This window comes from Ptychodera flava, chromosome 6 (genome assembly GCF_041260155.1).
Source record: "Ptychodera flava strain L36383 chromosome 6, AS_Pfla_20210202, whole genome shotgun sequence".
Lineage (NCBI taxonomy): Eukaryota > Metazoa > Hemichordata > Enteropneusta > Ptychoderidae > Ptychodera > Ptychodera flava.
Window position 1 is genome coordinate 6,584,108 of NC_091933.1, and position 18,986 is coordinate 6,603,093.

At 36.6% G+C, this 18,986-nt stretch overlaps 1 protein-coding gene across 4 annotated transcripts in view; it reads right to left on the reverse strand.

Moving 5' to 3' along the window:
* The window catches only part of LOC139134730 (malignant fibrous histiocytoma-amplified sequence 1 homolog), a 247,979-nt gene that overhangs the window by 148,778 nt on the left and 80,215 nt on the right, over positions 1-18,986 (reverse strand). For 2 of the 4 annotated variants that reach the window (XM_070701718.1, XM_070701719.1), the window contains 3 exons: positions 17,565-18,831; positions 17,235-17,279; positions 11,365-14,379 (listed from right to left, as the gene is read on the reverse strand). In XM_070701718.1, the coding sequence (XP_070557819.1) occupies positions 14,105-14,379; positions 17,235-17,279; positions 17,565-18,831 (1,587 nt within the window). In that variant the 3' untranslated portion in view covers positions 11,365-14,104. Of the gene's footprint in view, positions 1-11,361; positions 14,380-17,234; positions 17,280-17,564; positions 18,832-18,986 lie in introns of those variants that run through there. The other 2 variants (XM_070701717.1, XM_070701716.1) reach the window with 2 other exon arrangements.

The window sequence follows — 18,986 nt, forward strand, 5'->3', positions numbered from 1 at the left end:
ATACATTCACATACGCAAAAGAACATTCATTAATTTCATATGTGCAGTCAGAGAAAGGCCACTTTCGCTGAAAAAAAACAGTACAACAGCGTTGAACACCGTGCCATGACATTGAAACCAAAAGATATGATGCTCCCAAACGACCACCTCGCTTTTCAAGCCCTCTACGGACACAAACTCGTGAGTTCAGCATAGGTGAAACAGTGCGAATATTGACGTTCAAGAGAAAAGGGTACCTGCCAAACTTGACTGAAGAGATATGGCATACTATGGGGGCCTGTTCTGGTCAAAATTATGTTTTATTAATTTTAGTATGTTAGAATTAATTTTATGTAGACTGGAATTAATTTACTAGCACCTCGAATTAATTGTATGTTTCTTTTAATTAATTTTTATATGCTTGACTTGCAAGATGAAGAAATCTTATTTGTTCACGTTCTATGAAGATGAATACAAAGTCTGAAATCGGACCTGATGCAGGTTATCGATTCGACAAAATACTTAAGACTGAGAAAGTGGGGAAATAGTAATATTACTTGATTAAACGGAAAGGTTATCCCGGTAGTGGTTTCAAGTCATGGGAACTTAAGCAAATTGTCATAGCACCGGCGTAAGTGTCCCTGAATTTCCCACAAAGTTCTTACAAAGTATCTACGAAGTTCCTACGTAAGTTTTTTCAAGTCCTTCAAGGACTTACGTATCTCCGATGCGATCTGATAAGGGTAATTATCATATACCTATGCCCTGTATTGTGTCTGTACTGAGTTCAGTGACATGATTTATCATGTTGATTTGCATGTCAATAAAGTGATACGCCTTGTTAATTTGCATATGAAAGGAATGATCAGCGCGTCTTTCTTTCATTCAATTGAATATTTGCATATGAAAAATTGATACGACCTGTTGATTTACATAACAAAGCCTGATACGGCCTGTTGATTTGCATACCACTTACATGGTGGCGCCCTAATCAAAACAAACCATGGTACCCGTCTATGATTTTGACTTTGACTACGATATCATGTCCGATCTCCAAAAGTAGCATGGTTTTGAAGCATAGGGAAATAAAAACACATGCGTTGATATCGGATTAACCTGCTAGTAGTGCTACCAATTTGAACAAATTAAAGAGCAGAGCATCATCACCGTACGCGTACGTACGGGCACTGACAGATCGATGACAGACCAGCTGTTCCGTCCGTGCATAAGCACAGACGCGCAGACGACAAGCAAATCGGACATGTCAGAGGACCAGCAAATTCAAAAGCACAACAAAAATATCGTGTATTCATGGTAAATGCGTTCTGGAAAATAATACCAAACACAACACTTGCATGTACCGTACCGATTTGGTAGATATCCTACATGTTTGATGACAGAGTTCAAGCATTTCTCTGCTCAACCGTAAAATAATTGTCAATGAGCCAGCTGATAGATTACGTCAGACGCTAGTATATCAATCCGCCTTAGCAAGATGACGCAAACAAATGTAGTCCATCAAGAAAAACCACATTGAAACGTATCATATTTTAATATACGAGATTTATTCATTCAATAACATGGGCATAGGTATATGATAAAGAGGTTATCCCTCGATATCACCTCTTGGTGGGGTCGTATTGCTGCAAGTGCGGTTGTGGGCCGCATCACACGTATCGAGGGATAACCTCATATCATCAGGATCCCTTTCAATTTCTGTGGAACTATCTGAAAGTTCCTTCACATATTCACTTCGATTATGCAATATAAACCAAGGAGCTATTTCACAGAAAAATTCCACCCTTTTTCACTCTAAAATATTTCTATCAACTCAAAAAGATAAAGTTTATCCAAAACTGTAGGCATCCCTATAATGAGAGTCCAAAATCACAAATCGGAACGTCATACTCGGTCCTCGGCAGTTACCTTTCAACCCTATGTTCCCGATTGTAGATGATAAAATGCACAGCTTCAGACTTTTAAAATTTATGTTTTATTTTGACAGGGTTCAAAATATTGAAGCGTACAATACAGTCCAAAATGCACTCAGAACTTTTAACAAGTTTGTAAATATTTCTGAGCCATGTGGGCCCCTGCATCTTGAATTTATGATGGATATAACTTGTACTCGGCGTCCACGAAATTTCGAAAGCGAATGCTTTTGGCTCATCAAAAGGGCCATATGTATTTGTGCTAATCGTGGGCCAAAAGTAAAAGGTTCGATAGACTTAAGACGTGGAATCTTGTTATCATGACAAATCTGATGCAGGACAGTTACTGTATTTCTCACTAACTTCACCACAGCGGCAACCACAATATTATTATTATTATTATTATTATTATTATTATTATTATTATTATTATTTAAAAAGCTTAAAATGCACTACACATACGTCTCAGCACATTGTACATAGCTGTATAAAATAATTTAAAAATACAACCACATTAAAAAATTAAAACAGAAAATTACAAATAAAACTGAGTAAAAAGGTAGGTTTTCAAACTGCGCTTAAAACTATCTACACTTCTGGCGGTCTTAATTTCAATGGCAAATCATTCCATAGTAAGGATGAACATACTGAAAATGCTCTCTGTCTATATGTCTTGTTAAAGTTGCCACGGGGCTGGGTTAAACATAATTTGTCACTCGATCGCAGGTCTCTGGCAGGTACATATAAATCTAATAAATCTCTCAGATAAATAGGTGCATTTCCATGGATAATTTTGAATGTAAGCAACAGAATTTTAAATCTGATGCGGGCCTCTACAGGTAACCAATGTAAATCTTTGCGAACGGGTGTGACATGATCGAATTTGCGCGTACGAGAAACTAACCTCGCCGCAGCATTCTGTAAAGACTGTAGTCGAGCAAGTTGTCCTCTAGGGATACCAAACAAAAGACTGTTACAATAGTCTAAGTGGAAGTCACAAATGCATGGACTAGTTTTTCAGTTGTAGATCTGTCAAGAAGTTTACGAATCTTACTTATTCTATGCAAAGAGAAGAAACCATTTCTGCACAACATATTGATATGGTCAGACATGCTACCGTCCTGACTTAAAGTAATGCCAAGATTTCTGACTGAAATTGATAGCCTACACATATTATCAAAGATGCATCCAATCCTGATAATTCTTTATTTAGCATTTCTGGCTGGTTCACGTCGACGTGCTTCGATCTAAATATGGTCAGCAAGTCAAATATTGAGTCAAAGACCATATCATCTTGTATTTTGTTTTCATTAAAGTCCCCACAACTGCAGTTTTCCGTAAATACTAGGAATATCTTACGAGCCTTATCTATCTTAGATCATTTATAACCGTCCTCTCAAATCTTAAATCGAAATTAAATGACAGAAATATATTTTTTCCCCTTGGGTATGCACTACTATCAACATGCGCTTCAACGCCATTGATCATTCGGATGGTTACATTGAATAACAAGGGCTGAATATCGGCGCGGCTATTAGCTTATGGGACGAATTAACATGACACTGAACACCGGCATGGAAATTATCGTTTCATCCGCGGTCTTTGCTGCTATTCAGACAGTGCCAGTCCTGACCGCTTTAACTCCAATTCCTGAAGAAGTCATAAATATCGATGTAGTACAAACGAGGACAGGGGTGGCGATAGAAAGAGAATGGTATAAGCACCTCTTTGTTTTTATGTTGTTATATTCGTAGTAGGAGCAATGAGCTTTAACCAGTTACAGCCCCCATAAGAATAACAGTCTACAAAGCAAAAAATTAGAAACAAAACAAGACAAAAAGCAAAAAAAACAAGAACAGTGTTATTTTAAATTATGTTTTGTTGTCCTTGAGCTCCAGCCTGTTGTTATAAGATAACATGTTTAACATAGTAAATCATTTAAAGTAAGATATCACAACGAGAACATTATATAATTTTTGTCACAGTTTTAGTTCTCTTTTTTTTTCTTGTAACATCCACGCCCCCTTTTCACGAAATGTCCAGAGTATTAAATTCTTGAATTCGACGTGGCCGCTTATGTAAATTATTCCGTCACCGACAACATGAACATCAAAGCAGTAAACTGCATAGGCCACGCCGTTGATTGCGAAATTATTTCAAACTTTCTTGGCGTACGAAACTTTATGATTACCCAACCATGTGACCGTATTAGCTTCTGCTGGACGCGCAGGAAAACTAGTGCAGACCTGCATAATCATGATAACAGGCCATGTTATCACATCATTTTGATGCAGCAGGTATGATCATTTCTTACAACTTACGAAGGCAAAAGGTAGAAAAGCAAGCTCAAGAACACACTTTCCATTATAAATGGTTTTAAAATCCATATTTGAGACATTTCCTATAGTGACAGCGTAATTATCCCTATAACTTCCCTTTTTAAGGCTCATTCTCAGCAGAGGAACATGCCATTTCCCGTTATATAATGGTGTCTCGCACTTCCCTTGGATTCTTCGAAGAAAATGACGCAGTCCTTTCCTTTTTACATGTAACAGACGAGTATTTGTCACTATCGCTTAGCTTATGTATTAGTGGAACTGTTAGTTGAAAGAGACACAACAATAACAAGAACCATAAGTTGCGAATTCCAGTACACCAATATTTCATCAACAGGCACATCTTCAAAACTCTCTCTCTCTCATAGCTATGTAATTAAAATAAAAAAATAAATGACATGCGTAGTGTGTCATTATTCTCCCGGTGGCCTGTGCGATTGGCACATTTTACAACTCTTCAATCAACGAGTGCGTACTCAGTGACGTCAATACCTACCATGATTGCGAAGCTCAACTTCAGTGTAAGAAGTGTGAAAACGATTAATACACAGAACGAACTGAAAGTTACTGTAACACAAGATATCGATGTAATTCGTCATTAATTTTGCATACTAAGAGAAAATAAATTCAAAATGACGTGTTCTCTATATAATATCATTCAGTCATAAGTAACTATAAAAGTAGGGTTCTCTGATCTTTTCGTTATTTCCATTTATTCTAGTTGATAAGTCACAGGAGCTGTCCTTAGCCAGGAGAATACATCTATTGTATTGATTCCTTGCTTTGCTGTTTAGCTTTAGAACAGCACCTGTCCACTGAAAATACAAATGCACGAAGAGTTAAGTTCTCTGGCAATAAAAGGAACACTCAAAACAATATGCCGACCACTAGTAAAATTCATGACACACTTTTGTTCGACGTAATATCTGCCGCAAAAATTTACTCTCGTTAAGATGTTATTGTGTTTTGTTTATTGGCTATTTCGGTATGTTCTTTGTCAAATAGGTCTGGACAAGACGAAGGAATACATAAAAACCAGAAGTCTGGAAAATATTTTACTTTGCTGTTGTCTGTTTGATCTCTTCATCTATGAAATACATTGAGTTCAGAAGGGAACCCATTCCAAAACAGAAACTTGCTATGACATTAAAATCAACATGACAGATGAGTATTCTGTTAAACGTATGGGGTTTTCGCTGGAATGATAACTTAGGTGTAAAATGGACGTAGAGTGTGAAAACACATTTTGATGGTCTTGGACAAAGGCATGTCATAGAGGTAAAATTGCCAATCTACAACCATTAATTTATCTTTATGAAATAGTCTACTTGACTTGAAACCCTGAGGCTGAAAATTTATGGAGAACTAATATTAATGACTTATAAAAGTTTTGAACCGACTGCTGAGGCTCAGTACTGTCAAGAACTATAACATTTAAAATCATAGTATGGAAAACTCTCATGAATGTGAAAGCATTCTGAAAACTTCTTCGTGTAAAAGCAAATTAGAAAAGTATGTGGCTCAATAATAGGATCATAACTTAGTTTTTATCACAATTTAAAACTGCCTCACTAAATGGTAGTTATGGTATGAGTACTAATCTTATGAGGTTAACGGGAAATAGCGACCACCTTTGGTCTCAGTCGCGCTCCGCTCCTCGGACTTTTACATTTACATGACTGAGACCCCAAAACTGGCCGCCATTTCCCGTTAACCCCCAAGTACTCGTACTAAAACGAATTTTTACTGCCAATTTGGTGAGTTTTAGACGAGAGTTTCTCAAAAACTTTCTTTCTCGATAAGGCTTTACGTCTTACAGAAGTTACGTAACTCTTGTTATCACGAACAATGCAGAGTCACATGCAAACCCGAAGACTAATACAGTTGGACACATGTGATTCATTCATTATTCATGAATAAACTAATAAATTTGCTGGTTGGACAATATACGTGCTTCATAGTGCGTAATTTGGTTCTTGTAATTATTCACATCGCATGTGCAACTAAGTCATTCAATTTGCACTATGACTGTGTCACCATTATCACCGCAGACTATTTTCCAACACTTATATATAATATAACGGCTATTGACTAGGATGTTGAATATTATTATCACGGATAAATGCGGACGGTACTGAAGATAACAGTGCACTGTTCCATATCACTCCCGTTAATCTGACATGACTGTCTCTGCTAAGTTTTTTTACTGTGTATCGTTGATATATCGCTTCTGAACTGAGCTTGTTTTCAGTCATGTCGCCAGTGTGCCAAATTATACCCGGAGGTATAAGTCCGCTGAAATAGTTGATCAGTCTTCAGTTCTGGATTAAGTCATAAAAAACTGCGCCACAACATCACTTTGTTAAGAGTTTTGAGATGAGAAACAACTGATGATTTGTTTGTGGCCAAAGAAAGATAGAATCTCACAGTCCAAGGACCTGAGATAAGATTTCTCACTCGAGTCGGAGACATTTTGTCTCACACGAGCCGCATGCGAATGTGAGACCAGATGTCCCCAATGGATGTGAGAAATCTTATCCCAGGTCCTTTGGCTGTGAGATTGTTTCTCATATGACCATAGACTCTCGTTTTTTTCTCGAGAGTCTATGGTTTAATGCAGACTACAAACTTGACATCCAGGACGTACATTATCTACAATCATCACAGCTCTGCCATCGATCACTCGATGGTTCCCGTTCATGTAATGCACATTGGGCATTGGACACATTTCGCTCGCATCAGTAAAGAAACCTTTATTGTCAAATAACGCTTTTGATTTGTGCAGAGGGTGGGATAATTTTTTCACGTCTCTCGTACGCCACAGGGCACAGAAGTCAGCTCCCAGGGGTAGGGGAGGGGAGGAATGGGTTTTTTGTGAAACGGTTTACTTTGATTTTATTAATTTTGACTGTGATATTTCAAATAAAGAGTTCAACTCCAAACCGTCTGACTGCTTTCTTTATTACTAGAAGTCCATATCTCCTCTCAAATCTGTGTATACATCACTGTAATTGCTCCGCAAACATTGCAAACTTTCATTCATTCATTCATTCATTCATTCATTCATTCATTCATTCATTCATTCATTCATTCATACTTTATTCACTTTACACTAAATTGTTAGAAAACAAAATACAACAGAAAATATAATGACAAAGCGAATAGGAGGCTGGAAAATAGTGTAAAAAACACTAGTCAAGTCCACCCCCTTCTCTAGTTGGAGAAAAATTACATTATAGTAAATTACATTATAGTAAACTTGCTAATCCGCTGTCCGTATCAGCGGATTAATTGATTAAGTCAACACCACAGCCGTCCAACACGCAGCAAATTATTTTACCACGTGTTTGAAGCAATGGGTCAGGAACGAAACTGCATTGTCGGATCAATTTGTTCTCACATTCCGTATAGTGGGGCGAAATACATTTTCATTTAACGAATGCTGATTGGTTACGCGTATATTTGACAAATGAGGGGTCGCTTACAGTAAAAACCGGAACTATAACACGGGCAAAAGAAACACTGCAAAGTAAACGGGCTTTCTGCACTCCACATGAGTTGCTTACAGTATACGAAGACGGACTAAAAAGGTGGCCATTTTGACAAATACGCTAAATGAATATTAATCAATACACAGTTAAAAGTACTGCAGTGACAAGAAAACCTTCATCAGTATAAACATGTTTCGTACAGCATTCATGTGGACTATTATTTCAGGTCGGCAACAAATTGTTGAAACAAGAGGTATCGCGATAGATATAGAAAGTGCGCCGTTTTGGGCAAACCTGTATCAATATAGACGCGAGTGTGTTGTAAACTTGTTCATGGACAGTTACAAGAAGCCGACAAGTTTCGTGGTTGTTTCAGGTTCATATATAAGAAGTCATGTGTTGTTTTCACGACGGAGCAGAGTTTGGTAGATCTGACTTTGATGATTATCTGTAGTCTTTCTTTTTAAATGTGGACACAACGGAACACCTGCTACTTCTTCAGATCGATATTATCATTGATGATGCCATTTTGGACGTTTGTTATTAAACTTTTTGACAAGAGATACGGCTTGCCCTTCTTCATTATACGCATGACAAATGTATCTAGTAATATACATATATTTTCAATGGCACTATTCTCTCAGAATTTTTGCGGATAGCGCGCACCATACGTATATTAAAGCAGTTCATTCCTCATGTACAAATACTGTACAAGTGGATGTTGTGTCTGATCAACGCTACTTGGGAGCCAGGAAATATGATTACATTGATTTTACGAGTCATCGTTGATGACACAGTCCCCGCTGTCCATTTTGTTATAATCTTTGGCGTCTAGGTAGCTGTGGAATGACATTGATGCAACAGGTGCATCAGGCCTGTGACTTGCATAATAAAGTAATCTGAGGAACGTTCAATAAAAGACTAATCTCTGCCGGTGTTGACCACTAAAGCAACTTTTGATTACATCACACATAACGATGCCCTTACTGCCTCTAGTGTCATGACAGCACATACTATACACATGGTTTGGTGGAATTTTCGAAATAGTATGGGATCGGGTATGTTGTTGTAATCAGCCATTTTGGATCATATAATGAAACAAATTAATGTGCACAAGAATGCAGCCATATCACGTTTAAACAAAATCAGTCCATTGAAGGACAGAGACCTATGTTTATAAAATTGAAATCAAATGGCTGTCTATTGACCATATGGATCGTAGCACAAAATTAGTAGACCTAAATAAGTATGCCATAGTACTTTATCTTTGTACCAAGTCTCAACAACATTGGATAAGGAATATTTGCATATGATTAAGCCTCAAAGACATGAAAAAATCCAAAAATGACAATCTGGCAGCCATATTGGAACATGTCACGAAGTAAATTGACATGTATACATGTATGTGTGCCATAGTGCTTGATCTTTGTGCCAAGTTTGGACAAAATGGGTTTAATGACCTTTGAATTATGCTTCAAAGACATGCAAAATTCCAACAAAATGGCAGTTCTGCAGCCATATTGGATCCTATCGCAAGGTTAATTGATACATGCATATGTATGCCATAGTGCTTTGCCTTTGTGCCAAGTTTGAACAAAATCAGTTCAAGGATGTTTGAGTTATGGTTCAGAGACATGAGAAAATCGCAAAAAAATGGACGCCTGTCGGCCATATTGGATCATATCATGAAATAAAGTGGCGTTCATATGAAGGGCATAATGTTTTGCTTTTGTGCCAAATTTGAACAGAATCGGTTCAAGGATGTCTGAGTTATGGTCCAAAGACATGAAAAATCGCAACAAAATGGCTGCCTCACGCCCATATTGGATCGTATCGCAAAATAATTTTACATGCACATGAAGGCCATAGTGTTATGCCTTTGTGCCAAGTTTTCACAGAATCTGTTCAAGGATGTCTGAGTTATGATCCAAAAACATGAAAGATCCCAACAAAATGGCCGCCTCACGCCCATATTGGATCGTATCGCAATATAATTTGACAAGCATATGTAGGCCATAGTGTTATGCCTTTGTGCAAAGTTTGAACAGAATCGGTTCAAGGATATTTGAGTTATGGTTCAAAGACATGAAAAAATCGCAAACAAAATGGCCGCCTCGCGGCCATGTTGGATCGTATCGCAAAATAATTTGACATGCACATGTAGGCCATAGTGTTATGCCTTTGTGCCAAGGTTGAACAGAATATGTTCAAGGATGTCTGAGTTATGGTCCAAAGACATGAAAAATCGCAACAAAATGGCCGCCTCGCGCCCATATTGGATCGTATCGTGATATAATTTGACATGGATATAAAAGCCATAGTGTTATGCCTTTGTGCCAAGTTTGAACAGAATCTGTTCAAGGATGTTTGAGTTATGGTCCAAAGACATGAAAAATCGCAACAAAATGGCCGCCTCGCGGCCATATTGGATCGTATCACAAAATAAATCGACGTGCATCTGTAGGTCATAGTGCTATGCCTTTGTGCCGAGTTTGAACGAAATTGGTTCAGCAGTGTCTGAGAAACTGTTGATGACGGACGGACGGACGGACGGACGGACGGACGCACAGACGGGACCCAATCTATAAGTCCCCGCCGGACTTCGTCCGCGGGGACTAAAAATCCCCGAATAGCCTTCAGGGTAAAGAACTGATTAACCCTTTGCTTTTCAAGCTGCATGTTCGTGTGCCTTTCTTGTATATATATATATATTATATATATTATATATATATATATATATATATATATATATATATATATATATATATATATATATATATATATATATATATGTATTTCTTGCGCTCGACGCTTCTCTCCATCGCTAAAGCTTCTTCAGTTACATCTGAAGAGAATAATGAAATGTACATCTATCAGTATACATTTAAATTTCAAGACAACAGTGACATTTGTTTTATGAATGTGTTTGAAACCTTCAAAAAAATATACCGCTTTCGATAAAAACTGTGAAAACGTCGTTCGCAAGAAATACACCTCCGAGTGTCAGAGTGCTCCTTTTAAATGTGTTTTCATTTATTAATCAGTTGAACAATAACTTGGGATATCCTGCCCTGCGATACTGTTAAAAAAAAAAAAAATATATATATATATATATATATATATATATATATATATATATATATATATATATATATATATATATATATATATATATATATATACACACACAACTGAGTTGATCAGGATAATCTAAAATATTACATTTCCACTACAAATTTGTTTCGTATAGGCTGCAGAGCCGCCTACACTCATCGGGTGGCTGTGATCGACTGAAACTTTAGGCGGGAAACGATTTCTTTTGTTTTGTTTTTGTTGGCACCTGTTTGTTGAACACACAGTTGTGTATTTAGCTCTGTATTTAGATATAAAAGAACATACATTTGTTATCGACAAATGTAATATTTTAGATTATCCTGATCAACTCAGTTGTGTATTTAGCTCTACTCTAGTATTGAGCACTCTACTCCAGCTGATCTTGAACTAAACAAGTGTGTGTGTGTATATATATAATATATATATATATATATATATATATATATATATATATATTTCCAGCAAAGTAATTTGAATCGAACACATAAAGATATAAAAGAACACACATTTGTTATCGATTTCTAATTTAATGATCTCCATCATAGAATAATATCAGATACAAGTCATTGTATTCAAAAAGCGCGTATTTCTGAAATCATCTTGTTAAACATGCACTTATACGATATGAAAATGACTGAATATAAAAGCTGTATGTAACTGACTATAACCTACAAGAAAGTCTCTCGATGTCACGAGTAAAGTAACCGTTTTGCATCTCTATTTATATTATACTCTAATGATTTTTTAATTGGGAATATGTTTATTAAATATTAATATTTGCTAGTGTACTTCCTGAATACGATCTTAAATTAGGTTATTCAATTTACATGAAGTCTATCTATTGCAGAAAATATGTGGAAGACATGTTTTGCGAACCATTGATGCAAATAACTTTATACATCAATAAACTGCAATTGCAAACTTTAATAGACTTGTCGCGTATGACTACTGTCACACGGCACATCTTTTACGTAACTACGGATTAACAAAAACTAAACTTTCCTTTCTCTGCTACAAAGGGAACGTAAAACTACTCACCATTAATCGATTCTTAGGTATTTGGAAAGAACACTATTGAACAGTATTATCCAGAAGTTTGTGGTTGTTTAGCTTCGATGGAAAATCGAACTTCAACTAACTGAGTTCGTGCGGTTCATACATAATTGTAAAGCATTAACATGTAATTTCGATATGATATTTTAAACACTGCCTGTAAAATAAGAACCAAATTTGAAACACACCAAGATAATAATATTCCGTACACATATTTCTCTTCCCCAATATTACGCTGTTTATCGGATCAAACATTGAGAAAAAACCCAAGAAATTTCAAACCGTGCATTTTCCAATCGAAATAGATCATGCTTGACCAGTAATTCAGTACGCAAATAATAGTTCATCAGGTATAATTTGTGCTCTTAATCATATTCAGAAAATTCTTGAAAACAAGGTTCACATGATTTGTTAAAGTTAAAGGAAACATTTAAAAAACACGACTACTCTGCGGCACAGCGTTTGATTGAATCAGGAAAACTTGCAACTAAACTTCAGTCTTTGCAGTTAATGCATTTTGACTGTCAATCATTTTACTCTGCAATCATGCAGTATCAACAATTATTATTGAAACTTAATATGGAAACCTTAATAATTTATTTTGTTTTTTAATTCTTTTAGTTTCGTTTTGTTAATCATTTTGAGCACCTTTATTTCGTCGACGACTTACTCTCTTTCTCATTGACCACTTTTATTTTGCTGCTGAGAGTCAAAATACTTTCAGTATAATCACGTTGTAACAAAAATTGAGTTAAAATTTTAATTACTTTGCTCAAGGTCTATTCGTCCTGAATAAATAGGAGAAACACGGTACTGATGTCAATTATTTTGACAAACAGCCAAATTTAGAGTCTCGAGTTTATGTTCTTCCTGCCTGTGAATACATCTACAAATAGTTTTAGGAAGGTTCACTGAAAGAGAGATGCAATACAATGTTAGCAGATAATTTCTGTAATTATCTTTAACAGAAGCTTACTTCACAAACCTGATAACAAGTCTTAAGCAATGAAAATTGGGTTATATATTTAAATGAAGTGTACAATATAAGCGATGCAATTGGGAGTATTAGTAACCACAGGTACAAATGGTTATAATATAACATAATCATTTCAAAAAAGTTATTGTTAAGTAAAATGCAGATGTGAATATCATAAAAATAATCCATCATTACACTCGCATGGACAAATTCATATTACCAATATCTATCATTGTAAAAGGGGAAATCATTAAATGAAATGCAATATCCTCTGCAAAATCTATAACATCTGTGACATATTGTATTGCTTATTGCCTGATGCTGCGTGTAACATTCTCTTTCATCTAATCCATGTTCAAATTCAGCGAAATTACAAGCGCTCTTTACTGTACTGCTTTGACGCACAGTATCCTATTCTGAACGTCATAAATTCTTACTAATGAAGTTAAAATAAATAGATGTTCATCAACAGGGATAGTTAAAACAGCTTCAAGATACATCTGACTGTTTATTGTCAATTTTGCTCCGCAGTGTACAAACAGTAAAAATAATACTAACATTTATACCCATGATCTCTATTATAATACTAGTAGTAACTTTTACAGTCTACATAGATCGACAACTACTCGATACATTGACAATTCAATTTCTTACTGTCAATTAAGAATTCCTAACAAAAATTAAGTACTTGTATATTATGTTAAGTGTTATATCCTCTCATTATCAATTTTCTTTGCTTTACCCACTTAAAACATAATGCAAACTTACAGCCCAGTCGAATAAAAGAAAACATCCACAGGATTTATGATTCCGGAACACATTAAAAACTTCAAAATTATCTAGTAAGCTTTCCTTTATTTTTAATATGTTCTGTCATACAGGCCATTTGCTTCTGATAATTAAACACATCATGTTACAATGCTTTTAAAGTCACTTTACAATGTTACAATTTACAATGTTTACAATTTTAAAGTCACTTACAATGCTTTTAAAGTCACAGATAATACACACCGTACTTGATTGGTCTATCAATAGAGTACTTGATTGGTCTATCTTGAATTAATCAACACTGCTGACTGATGTATTTATTTTCTCATTTTACTGATGTTTACATAAGTGTGTCTTGTTACACCAGTTGCTATATTGAAATAGCTAGGTTAATACTTTTACAGCATAACTAAAGGCAGTTATGAAAATAAGGTAATTTCTCTCGAAATAAACTACCTAACAATGTCTCTCCCTCTGCATAAATTCATCAATACGGCGCACCAGTATTGCTTTTCGCATTCGAAGGAATACATTCTTAAGAAGTTCCAGGTCATTTTCTGATATATAGACCTTCTGCCGTAGATCGTTAAAGACATCAAAAGGCGTCTTGAGTTTATTTGCATCACGTAGACAAATTTGTTTGGATGTCAAGAGGTTGATCATGTGACGTGTGTCATCGTCTGTCAGATCTTCTTGAAGGGTGTAAAAGAGATCCGACAGAGGATCTATACCTGTTGAGTAATACAGGTAAATTATTCTAATTATACACTCAGTTTATAATATTCAATAAATTATTTTCTGCATCTATTACAAAGAGGAATTTTTCCATAATAGGTGTTTGAATTCAGCTTCTGTTAAGAATCGCAAAGGTCACTGTTGTAAATATCAATGTATAATTAATAAGTCAACCTATTAATTAGTTAACTGTACTAAATAACTGATAGTTACTCGTATTAGTTACGTTCATTCATTAGTTCACTCATTGACTGATAATAATATATTTGGTAATCAATGGACGTTGTCGATTACGAATAAATTACTAAAGGGTATGCTTTGTCTTTTAATTCTTAAAGTGATATACTCTGCGATAAATAATGCTGATCATGGGCTGCACGAAGAGCATGCATATACTTCAGTGCCTGGAATCAGGAACATTGCCGTGTATCTGTTCTTCAGATATGTCACTGTTGCTTAGATATTATTACCCAATATCACCTGATCGTGTGCCGTATCGGCATGGGTGTCATTTTTGCTGCATCAGACAAGAAACGACGTCGTGTCCGATGCAGCACATATCACACGAATGCTGTGATACGACACAAAGAACAGGGTACAGAATTTAGGGTAATGACCAATTTTTGACATACACGTGCCAATAATTTTACAATTACAGGAAAAACCTAATATTCTGGAATTATATTATACTTTCGGTACGCACATAATGTGGAAACGTTTGTGCCAATAGACCTCATTTCTAAACTATACAATGTTTCGAGAAAAGTCAATACAATGCGCGACGATTCCTCCCTATCCCATTGAATATAAAAACGCCGCACGGGAAGACCTGTTTTGATACTATAAGGTTATCCCTCGATATCACCTCTTGGTAGGGTCGTATTGCTGCGAGTGCGGTTGTGGGCCGCATCACACTCGTCTTCGACTCGAGTGATGCGGCCCACAACCGCACTCGCAGCAATACGACCCTACCAAGAGGGATATCGAGGGATAACCTCTTTATCATATACCTATGCCCACGTTATTGAATGAATAAATCTCGTATATTAAAATATTAGACGTTTCACTGTGGTTTTTCTTGGTGGACTACATTTGTTTGCGTCATCTTGCTAAGGCGGATTGATATACTAGCGTCTGACGTAATCTATCAGCTGGCTCATTGACAATTATTTTACGGTTGAGCAGAGAAATGCTTGAACTCTGTCATCAAACATGTAGGATATCTACCGAATCCGTACGGTACATGCAAGTGTTGTGTTTGGTATTATTTTCCAGAACGCATTTACCATGAATACATGATATTTTTGAAAGTTGTGCTTTTGAATTTGCCGGTCTGGCGGTCCTCCGACATGTCCGATAGCACTTGCTTGTCGATGTCGTCTGCGCGTCTGTCCTTATGCACGGACGGAACAGCTGGTCTGTCATCGATCTGTCAGTGCCCGTACGGTGTAATGCTCTGCTCTTTAATTTGTTCAAATTGGTAGCACTACTAGCAGGTTAATCCGATATCGACACATGTGTTTTATTTAGTTACCCCGCATTTCCCTATGCTTCAAAACCATGCCACTTTTGGAGATCGGACATGATGTCGTAGTCAAAGTCAAAATCATAGATGGGCACCATGGTTGTTTTTATTAGGGCGCCACCATGTAAGTAGTCCGGTATGCAAATCAACAGGCCGTATCAGGCTTTGTTATGTAAATCAACAGGTCGTATCACTTTTTCATATGCAAATATTCAATTGAATGAAAGAAAGACGCGCTGATCATTCCTTTCATATGCAAATCAACAAGGCGTATCACTTTATTGACATGCAAATCAACATGATAAATCATGTCACTGAACTCAGTACAGACACAATACAGGGCATAGGTATATGATAAAATACGTTGTTATTCATCCGAAACTGTCCCCTGCCCCCCCCCCCTGCCTCAAAATCTCTCGTCTTTGATTGCAGCTGATCGTCGTTCGAAGCAGAGAAAGACGGTCATTTGGTTTCATTTGGTCATTTGGTTTGTTTACACTGAGAATTGTCATGTCAATGGCTGTTGGCGCCTGACGTTGCTTCAGTGCGACCCTTATTTTTTTCTGTAATTTATACAAAAACAGGCTAGGATTTCTATGGAACTGAATAGTGACTACAACTTTCAAGTCTCAATATACTATTATTGTATTTCTGAGAGCTGTTCGTAAATATTATGTCGGCAACCTCGCATTACAGGTGGCAGTCATTTGTTTCCTTGTTTACTTTACTTCGTTCGGGGAACAGCCCAAAAATGAAGACATTTATCATGAAGATCTTGACATTTGTTGTAAACGTCACCAGCATGAAGAGATATTGGTATTGATATTTGACAATGCTATTAAAAGACTAGTTTCGTAGAAGAGTAATTATTGAAGAGTAATTATTGAAGTATGTTCTACAGATCGACTAGAGCTTAGCGTGGCCATTTTTATTTGAGACGTCAAGTTTCAACATAAGAGAGTAATTTTGCTTGAAGCTATAGGTCACTGCAAATATTACTATCCTTCCTTTATCAACTCATGTAAGACCACACTCATGAAATGTTTCAATACTGATACCATGCTTCCGTAGTAGTGGAGGAAGAGACATGTATCATTGGTTGTATTACTAAGATTTTATCTCAACTTCATGGCTGACTTTGAACATTTACCATAATTAGCGAGAAAATAAGAAAAGTAATATCTGTCAATGCTTGAAACACAAGGTTGATTCAACCAATTACGAGTGTCTATATATGTTGCTACTCATGTTCATATGAAAGAGAAACGGATCTCCTGATATCAAATCACTTTATGTTTATTGTAAATCGAATTATCAAAGGCATACCTTCTCGTCCCCTTCCTTTATCAGACTTGTCAGTTCTAGCTGCTTCTGCAAATAATATAGGAGAAGCTTGCTTTGATGTTTGGCTGTATTTGAAATCACACGATCGTATATATCCGAGAACGTTACTCAATCACAATTGTTTGAAATATTCACATGATCTACTATTTTTGATATGATGGAATTTTCCCCGATAACTTGGATAGCTGGCCAATTACATTCATTTCAAGTGCTTGCATTCTATATCCTCTGAATTGCGTTATCCGCCATAGAATCGTTATATTTGTAAGCGAAGAGGATATGATATACATAAGGGAATGAAACGACGCCTACCTGTGACAGACCAAATATCCAAATCAGGACCATGTGATGGAAGAGCACTTAATGGACATAAAACTGTCGTTTTCTTCTCTGAGATTGGAATACATCGGTCGTCTACGTCTTCTGCACCAGGTAGTAATTCTCCAACTACGTGACTTCGACACTTGCACTTCACGGAAGCTTGGTAGTTCAAGCCAGGGGTGTATGTGCTGATAAGGTTATCTAATTCATTTTCGACCACTAGTCTTATGCCTCTTAAGTCCTTTAGCTTTAGTTGTATTGAGTGTTTTGCACGGGATGGAATGAGTACCTGCAACTGGATATCAGAATCTTCTTTGCAAATGGTTACGTGCAACTGATGACGCTCAATGAATATGCGTGTCTTGACTTTCCTCATAACGACAGCATTGCCTTGTGTTGACCAATGCCTCACACATCGAATAACTAAACGGTAAAATAGACCTTCTGGCAGGAAATTACCCTTGAAATGGTAATAAAGCTGATAACACGATGAGAGTTCCACCGGGAAAATGACACTATCTTCACCTTCTGCATCTTTTTGCAGCAGGCTCGGTAGGTAATACATAAACTTTTCTCCAGGATTTACTGGCGTCTTGCACATTATGTCATACAATTCCATTATTTTAAGCAGTATCGCCTTGTCTTCTTCTCTGCGATGAAATTTTAGGAGATAATCAACCAATTCTTCATGTAACCTTCCTTTGTGATGCAACTCTTCAAAAAGGCTCTGTATTTTTGGAGGATAACCAAATCTTTCCTTGCTTGAAACGTCTTTGGTAATCAGAATCTTGAAAAGGTTGACTAGCCAACTTACATCCAATATTACCGTGTGTTTCAGCTCAGGAATTGATTCGTAGAATAGTATTTCTCCAACACTATGAAAGAATGCGAGGGCTGCCTTTATTTCAGGTTCTTCCATTTTCAATTGTCGTCCAAGCGTCTTCACTTCATCTAGTGACATTTTCTGTCTTTGTTGTTGCCTCAACGACAGCTCAAAACGTATCCACTTCGCAGATACTTCACCGCGAAAGAAGTATTCCATCGCTAGCTGCTGTATCTTTTGTCGAAGAGTTTCTACTTCAGGATCTGCGATGCTGCCATCTTCTCTTTTTCTGGACTTGTTATCGATTGCAATCTTATCGACGATATGGGCATTAACTGCTCGGGGAGAATGCTTTCTCAAGTGTCTCTCAATCTCCAGAAGTCGTTTTTTAGCTTCGTCATCGACATTCAACTTTGAAGCACCTTTACTGATTGCCTTGTCATAGGTAGAAGAAGTGATAGTTTATATATTTGATAGTATTTGACATACAAGTACTGAACGAATGTTATCTGCTGTTGGTGCAAAATATAAAATCGTTTTTGATATAGCACTATAACTTAACCCAATCGTTTTTGCACCTTCAATTTTAA